At 34.3% G+C, this 13,911-nt stretch overlaps 1 protein-coding gene across 8 annotated transcripts in view; it reads left to right on the top strand.

Moving 5' to 3' along the window:
• The window catches only part of TUBE1 (tubulin epsilon 1), a 35,660-nt gene that overhangs the window by 1,226 nt on the left and 20,523 nt on the right, over positions 1 to 13,911 (top strand). For 7 of the 8 annotated variants that reach the window (XR_015555255.1, XR_015555257.1, XR_015555256.1 and 4 more), the window contains 6 exons: positions 2,645 to 2,702; positions 5,912 to 6,027; positions 7,370 to 7,491; positions 10,343 to 10,530; positions 10,751 to 10,923; positions 11,722 to 11,862. Coding sequence is in view for 1 of the 8 variants with exons in the window: in XM_004422229.3 (XP_004422286.1) it covers positions 2,645 to 2,702; positions 5,912 to 6,027; positions 7,370 to 7,491; positions 10,343 to 10,530; positions 10,751 to 10,923; positions 11,722 to 11,862 (798 nt within the window). In the remaining 7 variants the exon portion in view is untranslated. The remainder of the gene's footprint in view (positions 1 to 2,644; positions 2,703 to 5,911; positions 6,028 to 7,369; positions 7,492 to 10,342; positions 10,531 to 10,750; positions 10,924 to 11,721; positions 11,863 to 13,911) is intronic. The other variant, XR_015555261.1, reaches the window with a different exon arrangement.

The following is a 13,911-nucleotide window of genomic DNA, read 5'->3' as shown; positions in this document are numbered from 1 at the left end:
ACTTGACCTTGAAATATAGTTTCACTAAAGGAATGCTGACGATTTCCTTGAGGGTATCTTGTTAATGCACTCAGTCCTAGCTAACTTTTGAAAGAAAAATATATTGTTTACATTTCTGTGATGTTATTTGTGGTCAGGAATATTTGCTCTATGCAATGAATGTGCTAAAAAAGAGAAAGGCGGTTGGGGCCGGCCCTGTGGCATAGTGGTTAAGTTCACGAGCTCCACTTGGGCGGCCCAGAGTCTGCAGGCCCGGATCCCAGGCATGGACCTGCGCACCACTTATTAAGCCATTCTGTGGCAGGAGTCCCACATATAAAGTAGAAGAAGATGGGCACGGATGTTAGCCCCGGGCCAATCTTCCTCAGCAAAAAGAGGAGGATTGGCAGCAGATGTTAGCTCAGGGCTAATCTTCCTCACCAAAAGAAAAAAAAAGAAAGAGAAAGGCGATTGTAGTCAGATTAGTTTTGTTTATTTAATAAAGGGTATATGTAAGTATATATCTTCTATCTGAAAGTATAGTATGTATAGATATATATATGTAGAAATTCTATATATAGAGATATATAAAGTATATCTTTCTATCTGAAAGATATATGTAAGTATATATCTTCTGTCTGAAATTTGACATTCAAGGTATGTCCATAAGCTTTTAATGTTAAATCATTTGCTTCATGCATTTTCAAAATGCTTAATAAAACTAAACTGTGGTGGGCTTGAACTGAAAATATATACTTAATATCCAGCTTTAATTCAATAAAAATTCCAGTTCTAGTTTGAAATTAGTTGGCTGGGTATTTGAGGCAGTTATCTTCTAGAGAAGGCTAATTAGTCCCCACTTCCTTGGTGAATTCCAGAGTCTCACCCTCAGGCTTGCAAACTCAGAAACCTTGGTGACACCTTGATAATGGATCCAGTGCTCTCAGTACAGGCAGGTAAACCAAACTTGAAGAGAATAGGAGATTTAAAAGCAGAAAATCAATGTTGTAATCAACAGTAGAAACTATAACTCAAGAAGACTAGATACTCATTTTCCTTTAAAAACACATTCTCTTCTGTAAGAAATCTACCTGGAAAGCTAAGTGATGGAAGGTTGCTTGGTGACCATGGAATCAGACCAAGGGAAGTTTGGTCTATGGCCTTAATGGCTGGTGTCATTTATCTTTATTATGTGGAGATACCTGTCATATAGACTAGATTCTCTCTTGTTTGTGAACTAGAACATCCTCTCCCTTATACTATTAAGAGACTCAAATTTGCCTTTGTCATACTTCCTTTTAGGCACTTCCCTTCTAACCAAATTCCTACTCCCATCCTCTCTATTCATGATGGCTAGTCCTTTCGTTGAATGTTACATAGTTGAGACCCAGCCTGGGAGCTATTTTCTCTTAATAAGGTGACTTTACATAACTATACTCATCTACTCTGCGTTTTATAATTTAACCTGAAAGCATTCTTACTTCCCCAGTATCAGGTTTGGGAAGAAGGGGAGAAGGGGCTTAGCATCTTGCTCTTCTTTCCATGTATCTTTTTCTTCTATCAACACGTGCAGCATTTGTTCCACAAGTTAGTGCAAAAGACCTTTTACAAAAACAAAACCACATCTTCGTATACACATCTGTATCTATTTGAGGAAATGATCATACATTTTTAATAGCATGATAGGAATTTACCCATACCAGGAGTTGCCAAACCTTTCCGATAAAGAAGCAGATGGTAAATATTTAGAGTTTTGTGGACCATAAGGTCTGTGTCACATCTGGACTCTGCCGCTATAGCGTGAATGCAGGTATGGATAGTACATAGACAAACGGACATGGCTGTGTTTGAATAAAACTGTATTTAGGAAAATAAGTAGCTAGTCAGATTTGGCCCATAGTTTACCAACCTCTGACCTACAACATCATCTGAGCTCAGTTCAGCTTCCCTTCATATATTCTGTTTTCTTGGAGACTGTGTTGACTCGTACACTGTGTTTGGTCCTAGATTAGGTTCCTTTGGTAACTTATATGCAACATGAAATTCTAGGAACGGCCTTAGATACCCAATGGTATATCAGTTGATGTGTATTTGGCTACAACAGAAAATCTCATTGATGGTGGCTTAAGCAATAAAGGTATCCAGTTATCTCACATACATAGAAATCTGGAAATCGGACATTCTAGGTTTGGAGAAGTGCCTTAAAGACCAAGATACTGTCTATCGTTTCATTATTCTTACCGTGTTGGCTTTTTGTCCTTAACATTTACTACTTCATAGCTATAAAATGGCAGCCACCACTCCAGGAATCACATCCGTATTCATGTTCAAAGTAGGAAAAGGGAAGAATTGGCACCAACTGCATCTGATCCTTTTTGTCAGAAAAACTTCCCAGAATACTTTTTATTTCATTAGCTAGAACTGGATTACATGGCCAACCCTAACTACAAAGAGAGCCAGGGAAATAAGTACCTCACTTTTTCAGCCTAATGGGAGGTAGGCAAGGGAGAAGGAGATTAGGAATGGCTCCTCCTTGTTGCCTTTTGTGTCTGCCTCACCTGCCCTATAAGTAGCTTTATTGTATAAACGGAAGTTAACTTTATTACCTGATAGCACTATTAGCCATGGAAGATCTTAGGACCTTTTCTCTTTTTTTGTCTTTCAGAGTGGTTGGTGATGGTGGCAGTATTTCCAAGGGGAAAATTTGTTCTTTAAAAGCACGAGTAAGATATATACACTTGGATTCTTACATGTTTTTTTAAAATAACTATACTTTTGTAACTATCATGAGAATAAAATGTTAATTTAACTTCTCAAATTAAAAAAAAAGCATTTACTAAGCCACGTTTAATTTAAATATAATTAAGCAGACATTTGTGTCTACCTGAAACTTTAGGGGGAAAATTTTGTGCTTAGAGTAAAAACACTACATATTTAGCATTTTTTTCTAAATGTTTCAGGGGAAATACACATCTAGATAAATGATAGCAAAAAGAGCTTTCTTAACTCTAAGCCTGAAATGCATAATAATGCAAGTTAATTTTTCGTTTGAAGATAATGGAAGATTTATTTGCATCAGAGTTACTACTCCCAATACAAAGTGAGGATCCAGCCACATTATAATGAATAAATACCATAACTGTAAGACCTCCTGAACACAAAAATACTTCTAGTCAGTAGCCCATATTTAGTCTTAATCTCATTTCAACAACACTTCTCTTCAGTGATTGTCTCTCTATAACAAACTGTTTTTTCCAATTGTTGATCGGTAATCTTTGACTACAACAAAAAAGAAAGGTAGTTTAGATGCTATGGAAGTAATTGAGACAATAAGGATCAGATCTGGAGTAGTGGCTGAAAGAGTGGAGAGCAATCATGTTGTGGTACCTGGGATCCATCTCCTTGTATCTGTGATCTCTGAAGTCCTTGGAATATAAAATTTAGGGCAGAGACTGTGTGTTGGTAGGCTGTTACGATAATTATTAATGCTTGTTATACTCCATGCCGTGGAGAGCAGTAACATCCCAATCCAAGTCTTACTCAGAGAGAGAAAAAGAAACATTGACATTTCCTAGATCATTCCCAATTTGAGCTCTTTCCCACCACCATATCAGTGAGCAAGGTGGGAGGTAGGGGAAACGCTATCAGGAAAGAATAAATCAGCGTGGTTCTGTAGCCTTTGACTTTTGTCCTAGAAGGTACTCTTCCATTTCTCCCTAGGAGTCTTGGTATTATGTGACTGTGATCACTGAAGAGTCTAGGCTTCACCTAACTTGGTGGTTGGGTCCCTCCACCTGTGATACTGTGTCCGGTATCTTAGGTTAACAGGCAAATACTCGAAATTTTGTAAATCCTATATTACAATTAAGGGAAAGCTCAAAGGCCAGAAAGCTATCACCGGGTGGCTCTGGAAGAAAATAATAGACATCAAATCCTGGAAATAGTTGTGACTCCAGATCTTAGAGGCTAAGTGAGGAACCCAGAATAACTCCTCCTAATTTTAATTAATTTCCAAGGGAAAAACATCAAAGGCCTGATGTGACTAAGAGAAGATTGAAAAACTTATAGACTACGTCAGTGTTTTAATGCTAAGTGACTATGACAGTGATGATTCTATCAAAACTGACTTCAGGAGGTGCTTGAATGTCAGTTTGTATTCTGCGTGTTGCTTCCTTTGCCAGACTGCAAGATAGTTGAGGATATGGCTTAAATATGTTTAATCTTCTTCAAGTTATGTCAATAAACCTGTTTTGGAACAAGGCCAGTATAAGCTAATTTTTTTCTTTTTGTAATCTTATACAATTTATAGTACAACAATTTGCCCATACAGTGAAGTGCCATTTATGTGGTTGATTAGGTGTTAAAGCCATCATTTAAGGTAAAAATGGCATATTATCAGAAATATCCTTGAAAATTCCTAAAATTGCCAGTAAATAACCCTGTATAGTCCTGTGTATGTTAAAGTTTATGTATACTGATGGGTATATATAAAGGAGCACATTTGTAAAACATAATTTTACAGTCTTTCTAATGTACTCCTATAATATACTTATACACTGTGTGATATACTATTATACAATTATAAATATAATATTTCTAATATACTGTGTAATAATACTTTTACTTGGCAGCTTACAGTAGCATAGTTAATTAACTACACAAATAATTGAATTCACAGAATTTAAATGGGCATAAATTATAACTCCACTGTAGTCAGTACTCTATAGATATCAAACTTGACTGTCTCCCTTCAATAAGATCGTAGAGCATAGAGTTTGGTGGTTAAGAGTGAAGATTCTGCAGCCAGGCTAGCCAGGTTAGAGTCTCAGCTGCACCGCTTACTAGCTGGGTGATCACAGCCAAGTTATTTAACTTTTCTAGGCCTCAGTTTCCTCATGTGTAAAATGGGGATAATTATAGTACCTCTGCATAGAGTTATGAGGATTAAATAGGGTGATACAGAGAAAGCACTTAGAACAGTGGCATGTGGTATGTGCTTATGTTACGTAGTCACAAGAACTAAGAAAGCCCATAAACCAAGCACTTTCTCTGTGACACTGAATCAAAAAGTTAATAGCTTTATAGTGTACCCTGAGGTTATTTCAGAATATTTTTTTCAGCTTTGCTTTTTTATCTATTTAACTCGATCTTACATTTTCACTCTTCTTCCTCATTGTAGAAAATATGAGAAGTAAAGGACAAAACAGTGGGGGTAGGGGTATATAATCCTACTGCTATCTCTGCTTACATTTGCTATATTTCCCTCCAGTCTTTTCTGTGTTTCTTTCCATAGTTAATTTTATGTTTTATATTCTCATTTTCTTCTTAGTATTAGCAGTTATCTCCCATGGCAATTAAGTTTGTGATAATGAATTAAATTGTGAGTTACTTGGGGGAAGGGACTCTGTTGTCATCTGTGACATCTCTCCAGTGCCTTCACTTTGCACGTAATAGTAAGCTTACTGATTTGAATTGGACAATTTTTGACTGTGATTCGTAAAGAGCAGCATGGTTGTTCCTAGTCAGCAAATGCATTAATACACCCTGCATTTACTGAGAATTTTTTCTGGTTAAGGTTACCTTCTAGATTTCTGAGATCTTGTTCTCAAGAAATTTACAGTCACATAAGCACATGAATAAAATAATTGTTAGAAAATCAGTTGAGAGGATTATTCAGTTCCTTTTTTTCCGCTTGGTATTTTGGAGTAGGATAAGAGTTTCGAATCCATCTTTTAATTGGATTCTACCTTTCAAGCACGGTGAAATTATGTATTAATTCTTATAACAGATTCTACAAAAAGCTTCAAATAAAGATTTGATTAAGCTTAAACTATAAAAAGAACAGTGCAACTTTTAGCTCATAAATTCTTTTCATTTACAGAGTGACTAACTAGAAAAGTATGCTAATTAAAATTTTATTTCTCTTTCTCAGGCTGTCTTGATTGACATGGAGGAAGGGGTAGTAAATGAAATTCTGCAGGGACCATTGAGGGATGTATTTGATAGCAAGCAGCTCATCACAGATATTTCTGGCTCGGGGAATAATTGGTGAGAATATGCTGAACATAAAAATTGAATGTCATCTGAAAAAAATGAGCAATTCGTCTTTCATTCTAACAGGTCCTGCTGACATGAAAGCAAGGAGTAACTTGCCATACCTAACTCGAGGCCTTTCAGCCCATCTTCTTTTCCTTGATAAATGATGGTGTTTCACAGTGCTCAGCAGCTACCTGTATCCTAGTTCTTTCCCACTTTTTTTAAAGAAAAAGATGAATCATGAAAAATTGATTTGCTAATCTTGCATAATAATAAATAGCAATGAGAGTTTTAAGTATTTTATCAACTGTTCTCTTACCTATTTTATCTGACTCTACCAAGTTTTTCAGTTGGTCAGATTTAATAGAATTGATAGAGAGATGCAAGCCAGACCAGTGTCCCAGCATCAAGCTCAGCCTGAGGCTGTGTTGGGCCCTTAAATATATAACGGTCTCTTCTCCTGAATGGGAAAAATGCTCCAACAATGATCATTTAAAAATTTACATTGAGACTGTTTTTGCTGTTTTTTAAAAATTAAGTAGCTTCTTATTTGCAAATCTAATATTCATTATTTTAACTGTTTGCAGCCAATCCCTGGAGTTCAGAATGTCTAGTGATGCATAATTGTACTAAAGTATGAATTTGAATCTTATGTTCTGGGAGACTCATTTGGGGAGAACCAGACACTTAATAAGTGACCCTGTCTGGTCACCCAACTGGCTTTTCTCTAATTGCTGTATTACTTATTCTGTAACTTTTGAGTTACACCTGACTGCATGTGTGGCGAAATCATTCTTATATTTTAATTCATCATAGTGATACTTGCAGATCTGGTCAAAAGTCTTGCAGAGCCCATCAATATCAGTTTTCTACTGTGTGCCATATCATCTAGTAATAACATGTTTTTCTCATATTTTAAACCAAAATAGGTTAGTTCAAAATTTTTTAATGTCTACTTGACCACATTCTGCTTTTTAATATGTAAAATTCACTGCAATCAGAGTTTACTTTAAATGGAGATGAGAAAAAACTATGTGACTAAAATCTTGTTTTGTTGTAATTGTACCTTACAGAAAAATAAGAAGATAAATTTAGAAAACCATAGTTTAATATCCATTGATAATGAGCTATCTTATCAGGATATTTGAGGATTATAGATATATAATGTTTGTTAAATTTTCTACATAGTATTTTTGGGATATCAGGATATGATTTATTGATATGAAACAAAAATCGAATTTACTTAATTACAGTAAAAATACTTTTTAAAGCTTTTCTGTAATCTTTTTATTTAGAACAGAAGTAATAAAATTAAATGCAAAGATTTTTTTTTAATCTATATGCTTATTTTCAGGGCCGTGGGTCACAAAGTTTTTGGCAGTCGTTATCAAGAACAGATTTTAGAGAAACTGAGAAAGTCAGCAGAGCACTGTGATAGTTTGCAGTGTTTTTTTATAATACATTCCATGGGAGGAGGTAAAGTTACTCACTCATTTGCCTATAACAATATGAAAGTGCAAGTGGAAATTCATTCTTCAAACATAAGTCTTGTTTTCAGGCCTGTGCTTGATAAAGATAGAACTATTAAGAGTGTGTTTATGAATGTATGTACGTAACTGCTTTTTATTGTAAATTTTTGCCAAATGGTGTTTCTAATTTTTTTTATTTAAGCCCTTTTAAGAGTCAGTAGAACTGAGTCTGAAAATTTTTTCTTCTACCTTTAGTTTCTTTTACAAAATTTCAATACATATGAGCTTTTGGAAATGCTGACTTTCCCCTAAGAGTTTGCTTGTGCATTCCCATGTCCTAACTAAAGCTAAGTATTTCTGGCATGTTCACATATATGCTTGCTAAAGAATATCAGTACCCTTTCTTTAACCACTTTCAAACCTTTCTTTTCTCCAAGAAGTGAAAAAAGTAAAAGAAATCTTTTCAGTCAACTCCTTTAAATCATTCCTTCCTAGGTAGTTAATCACCTTGACCTAGAATAAATGATCTGCATTGCTTTCTTTCCCCAGGGAAGCCTGTACCTTGCAAAGTATTGTGCTCCCCTGTTCCATGAAATAGGAACAGATCATAATTTGCTAATTTCAAAATAGGATTAGCCAATTTTAAAAGAAAAATTTACCACACTTTCTTCCTCCAAGCTGAGATTAAGATTTTATACTCAGCAAGTTATATACAATATATTTTTATACATATGTATTATTCAGTATGATAGCATTTTAAAGTTCAAGTTATAATTACTATGTAACCATGCCTTTAGAAGACCATCATAATCATTTAATTAAGAAACAAATTTTCTTTGTACTAGTATAATTAACCTGCAAGTTTGATTAAGTTTTCAAAAGAAAACCATCTGATTTATAGTTCATTATGATGCCTTTTTTTAATCCCTCTATTACTCAACATCTCAGAAGAATGTACTTTATTCATAATTCACTGAAAATGGCAAATATAATTTAAATAATGAAGGTCTCCTTTCCCACATCTAATCCCTAGTCCCTCTCTTCACAGGTAATCACATTTGCAGTGTTTTTATGTCTATCCTTCCAGATATTTTCTATGCCTATTAAAAATGGGTGTGTATATTTTTACATAAACCAGATCATGCACTACATAGTATTCTGTAATTTTTTCACTTTATAGCTTTCCCAAACGTCTTTCAATATCAGCTATGTCTCATAGAATTCAATTTTGTGAATTTATAATAATTTTTAAAGTTACTTCCTCATTGATGGATGTTAAGTTGTTTATGGTGTTTATGGTGTTCACAGTCCCCAGTGAACATCTGGTACATACTTCTAGTGTTCATTTGTGCCACTGTAGCTGTAGGCAATATCCCCGAAAGGAAAGTGAGACCAAAGAATATATACATTTTAAATTTTGATCAGTATTACTAATGTACCTTCCTACATTATTGCACCTATCCATCTTATTAGCAACAATGTATAAAAGTTTCCATTTCCCCACACTGTCACCAACACTGAGTATTACGAGACATAAATCTATCTCGTATGTTCAAAATTATATTGTTTTAATTTGCATTTCTTTACTTAGAAGAAAGGTTGAGCATCTTCACATCTATTTGCCATTTGATTTATTATGAGTTACATATTTAGACCCTTTGCCCATTTGTTATTGCATTATTCATATTTTTCTGGTTGTTGATTTGAGAGACTTCTTTATTAAAGAAATTTAGTCCTTCATCATATGTGTTGAAGATTTTTTTCTTAGTTTTCATTTTTATTTTATTTATGTGTTTTTTAAATAAAAAGAGAGAAATTTTGTTTATTTTTAATGGAATCAAAAATGTCTTTTCTATAATGGCTCTGGTTTTTTATAATGCTTGGAAAGTCCTTCTCATTAATGATTAACCAAAAAAATCTCCCTTTCTTTCGTCTAGTATTTTTAACATCATAGCCTTTTAATATTTATCTAGGTGGGTTACAGCATTGGCTTTTAAACTTTTTTTAACCAGAAGAACAAGAAATACATTTTATATCACAACCCAAAACACATACACAAACTGAAACAAAAGATTCAGAAAACGTTGCTTAACCCACACTGCATGTGACACATTAATATTTCTACTGTTTCATTTAAGAAAACAAAACACTGGTCGTAATCAAATAAATTAGTTTCATAGCCCCTAATGGTTCACAATGCATAGTTTGAAAAACACCAGGTTAAAGGATTCCAATTTTCTCTCTCTCATTTTAAGTTCTTAAAAATTTCTGCATTTATATAAATGTAACTCTATGTGTTACAAAGTTATCTTAATGAGATTCCTAGAGCTTCTGCTTTTTAATAGTAAATAAGTTTCATATTTGAAAATTTTGTAAATTCAAGATGCTCATGCTTAATTTTAGACAGTTTTAGCTCGGTGTTTAAGATGCTTAATGTCATGATAGTGTTCTTCATCATTAAGATTGTATATATACCACACCAAAGATGTCAAGATAGTTTTTTTTAAGTTGCTTAATATCAAGTATAGACTGAATACTGTCTTCAGTTGAATTTTTCACTCTTCAGTCATTTCTTTTGGCATCGTGTAGATATAACTTAGATGTGAAAAGAGTGAAATATAAAAAGCTCTCCCAACCTGGTGGTCAGAGCTAGAGATGGAATTGAGGACTTGAAGCCTTACAACCCATGTTGTCTTCATTGCCTTATCTGAAATTAGATAATGTAAAATCACAGGAATAAATTGAAAATTAGAAGTCTTCAATATGTATTTCTACAAATACATCATAAAATTCCAGGTTCCTAACAATTATATTCTGAACCATTTGTGCTGTTTCCTTTTTGAAATTTTAATCCTCAGGAACAGGATCTGGACTTGGCACATATCTTTTAAAGGTGCTTGAGGATGAATTCCCAGAAGTATACAGATTTGTGACTTCAATTTATCCTTCGGGTGAGGATGATGTCATAACCTCACCTTATAATAGCATCTTGGCAATGAAGGAACTTAATGAGCATGCAGACTGTGTGTTGCCCATTGACAACCAAGTAAGAAATGACATCGTAATTTATGGACATATTTTGTACACATTTGATCTTGTGTTATGCTTACATGTTTATGTGAAATATTCTCTTCACATCTCAGCCTTCTGGTCTAAGAGAAAAAATAACTTGAATTGTTTTTCTTGCTCTTCTTTCCTTCCTGGTAGAATGTCATCTATGTCCACTCTTCTTAATAGCTTCTCTCCCAATATTTTTCCCTTAAAAGTCTTTATTTGACATCATTAGCAAAATTGACCTCATGGTGAATTCTGGAAAGTTGGGTACAACTATAAAGCCCAAGAGTCTGGTTACTTCAAGTGCTGGGACTTTTAAAAAGCGGCAGAAGCCCTTTGATGCAATGAACAACATTGTGGCAAATTTGCTGCTCAACCTAACAAGGTAATCCTGTTGATGGTCTACCTAAGGACAGTTTAACAGTTCACTGTGCTTTTGATGTTGTTTTGCAGTAGCATTTTTTAGTTATTCTAAGTTGTAGGAGGTTCTTTTGTTTTTATTTTATTTTGTCTAATGTTTTCAGATCTTGGAGTGATAGACCAGAATTTTAATTTCTGTGGCTCCAAAGCAGCATTTCCCTAGGTACATTCTGTGGAATATTAATAGAGGTTAAATGATAAAATATTTTGTGGTAGATACACTTGAGAAACACTTAGACAAAAATAAACATTTTTTTGCTGTACAATGTCTTAATCTTTTAAACCAGCTAATCTATACCTCCTCATTAGCTTATCCAAAATATTTCCTTAACTTTGATCTAAAAGATTGTTTTGCAATTATTATATCCCAAATTATAGAGTGTATTAAGCAGACCCTTGATGAATTTAGTAAAGTTTATAGAATAATTAAGTAATTATGGACTTACATGTGTTTAACTCAATCTAAAGTCTGTTTTAAGTAAGATATTTTTATATATGTAATGAGCAACTGTAATAGTGTGTGGGTTACACTTTAGATAATCCAGAAATAAGAACTACTATAGATGTGTTATATTTTAATTATCTTTATACAGGATGTTCATGATTCTAAATTTCACTGATACAGAAAAAAAAGATATATTCTCTACTGAAGAGCAGGGTCTGAAAGGATTTAAGAAAATGCTGCTAAATAAATCAAGCTACATTCAAAGTGTAGAATTTTAAAATTAAATTTTTTTCTCTTGCTTTAATGTTAACTTTTTAGCTCTGCGAGATTTGAAGGGTCCCTTAATATGGACCTTAATGAAATCAGCATGAATTTAGTTCCTTTTCCTCAACTGCATTATCTTGTGTCAAGCTTAACACCTCTGTATACACTGGCAGATGTTAACATTCCTCCTCGAAGGTAAGATGTAGTAACTTTATTCTAATTACTTGAGAATTTGAATTATTTAAAAAAAAAATTTTTAAGAGAAAAGTTTATAACAACTAGATTTCTTCATATCATTTTCTTTGTGAGAAGTATGTAAGATACAGTTGATGACAGCCACTTTTCCATTATATGAATGCTAATTAGAAGTCATTGTTTAAAAATGTCAATATTAAACTATTTGAAATTAAATCTAATAAGTAAATTTTTAAGCTTATGAAAATTAATAAAGACATAATTTTTACTGAAGTAGATTTAAGGGCTTTGAAGTCTGACAGACTTGAGTCTGAATCCTAATTCTATCACTTACTAGCTACAGGACCTTGGCAGGTGACAACTTTTCTTTTAGTTTTTCTCATCTGTAAAAGTGAGAGTCAGAGGGCTGGCCCTGTGGCTTAGTGGTTAAGTGTGCACACTCCGCTACTGGTGGCCCGGGTTTGGATCCCGGGCGCGCACCGACACACTGCTTGTCCAGCCATGCTGAGGCCGCATCCCACATACAGCAACTAGAAGGAAGTGCAACTATGACATACAACTATCTACTGGGGCTTTGGGGAAAACAAGGAGGAGGATTGGCAATAGATGTTAGCTCAGAGCTGGTCTTCCTCAGCAAAAGGAGGAGGATTAGCATGGATGCTAGCTCAGGGCTGATCTTCCTCACAAAAAAAAAAAAAAAGAGAGAGAGAGTCCGAGTACCCACCTCATACACTTGTTGGGTATATTAAATAAGAGTACCTTTTAAAGCTCTTATCACAGCCCAGCACCATAGAAGGCTTGCATATGTTATTCTGTATGGTAGCTATTATATGTCATTTGCAGAACACCTTGTTTTGTAACTGTGTGTCATTTTTAAGCATAAAACTTACATCAGTTTACTTAACAAAAAATGTAATTGAAAGATACTCTTGGCATATATAGTGATGATGAGCTTGAAAAGTTCACACTAGCATTCACAGTTGACTGAAGGAAAAGGTCCCGTCAATCTCTGTAAGAGGTAAGTATGTAAATGATAAAGTAAAAAGTGAATTAAACATTTTTTATAGTTTAAGTTTGGGCAAGATAACAGTTCTACACTGTGGGAATTTCACAGTGATACTGATTAACTTTTATTTGTGCCAAAAGCAGATAACCAATTATGCCAGCTAATAGATAGGACTCTCTTTCTGTGTGGGATGCTGCTGCCCTTAACAAGTTAAACAAGTTGCACTGTATGTGGAACATGATAATCATTCATTAAATGTTCAGCCCAGCATATTAAAAATTAGTATATTTAAGTAAAATGTACACCTTTAATGAGGACACAGAATGTAAATTAGTGCTAAAGTATTTATTGTACAATAGTGATAATCCAGACATTTTTATATTTAAAGTTAATTCTTAAAAAATAAAGACATGGGGGGCCGGCCCGGTGGCGCAGCAGTTAAGCACGCATGCTCCGCTTTGGTGGCCCGGGGTTCGCAGGTCTGGATCCCCAACACACACCGATACACTGCTTGTCAAGCCATGCTGTGGCGGCGTCCCATATAAAGTAGAGGAAGATGGGCACGGATGTTAGCCCAGGGCCAGTCTTCCTCAGCAAAACAGAGGAGGATTGGCATCGGATGTTAGCTCAGGGCTAGTCCTCCTCACAAAAAAAAAATGAAGACATGGAATTTCTAATTAAGTTCAGCATAAAGACTTGCTCCTTCAACCTGAATATTTCAAAACAGTTAAACTTCTTTTAATCCTGCTTGGTATATTTTGATAAAAATAATACTGTGTCAACATTTTTTATTTATTTAATCATAACTTGTTTGTGAAGGTTTGTTTTTAATTAAACTGTGGTAGTGAAAATCTATAAGGAACTGTTAAAATGTTAGACTCTTAAGGAACTTGTCACATGTTCTTTTTGTCTTTGAAGGGGTTTTTTCCCTTTTTTTTTTCTTGTTGCTTCTGCTGTACTATAGATATTTCAAAGGCTGCTATATCAGCATATGAACACGTTTATCCTTGAATAAATAATAAATTGTTTTAAAATTGTACTAT

The sequence above is a fragment of the Ceratotherium simum genome, chromosome 19 (assembly GCF_057802395.1).
Source record: "Ceratotherium simum simum isolate JZ-2026a chromosome 19, ASM5780239v1, whole genome shotgun sequence".
NCBI lineage: Eukaryota > Metazoa > Chordata > Mammalia > Perissodactyla > Rhinocerotidae > Ceratotherium > Ceratotherium simum.
Note: the sequence above shows the minus strand (reverse complement) of the source record. Positions and strands in the feature narration are given on the sequence as shown.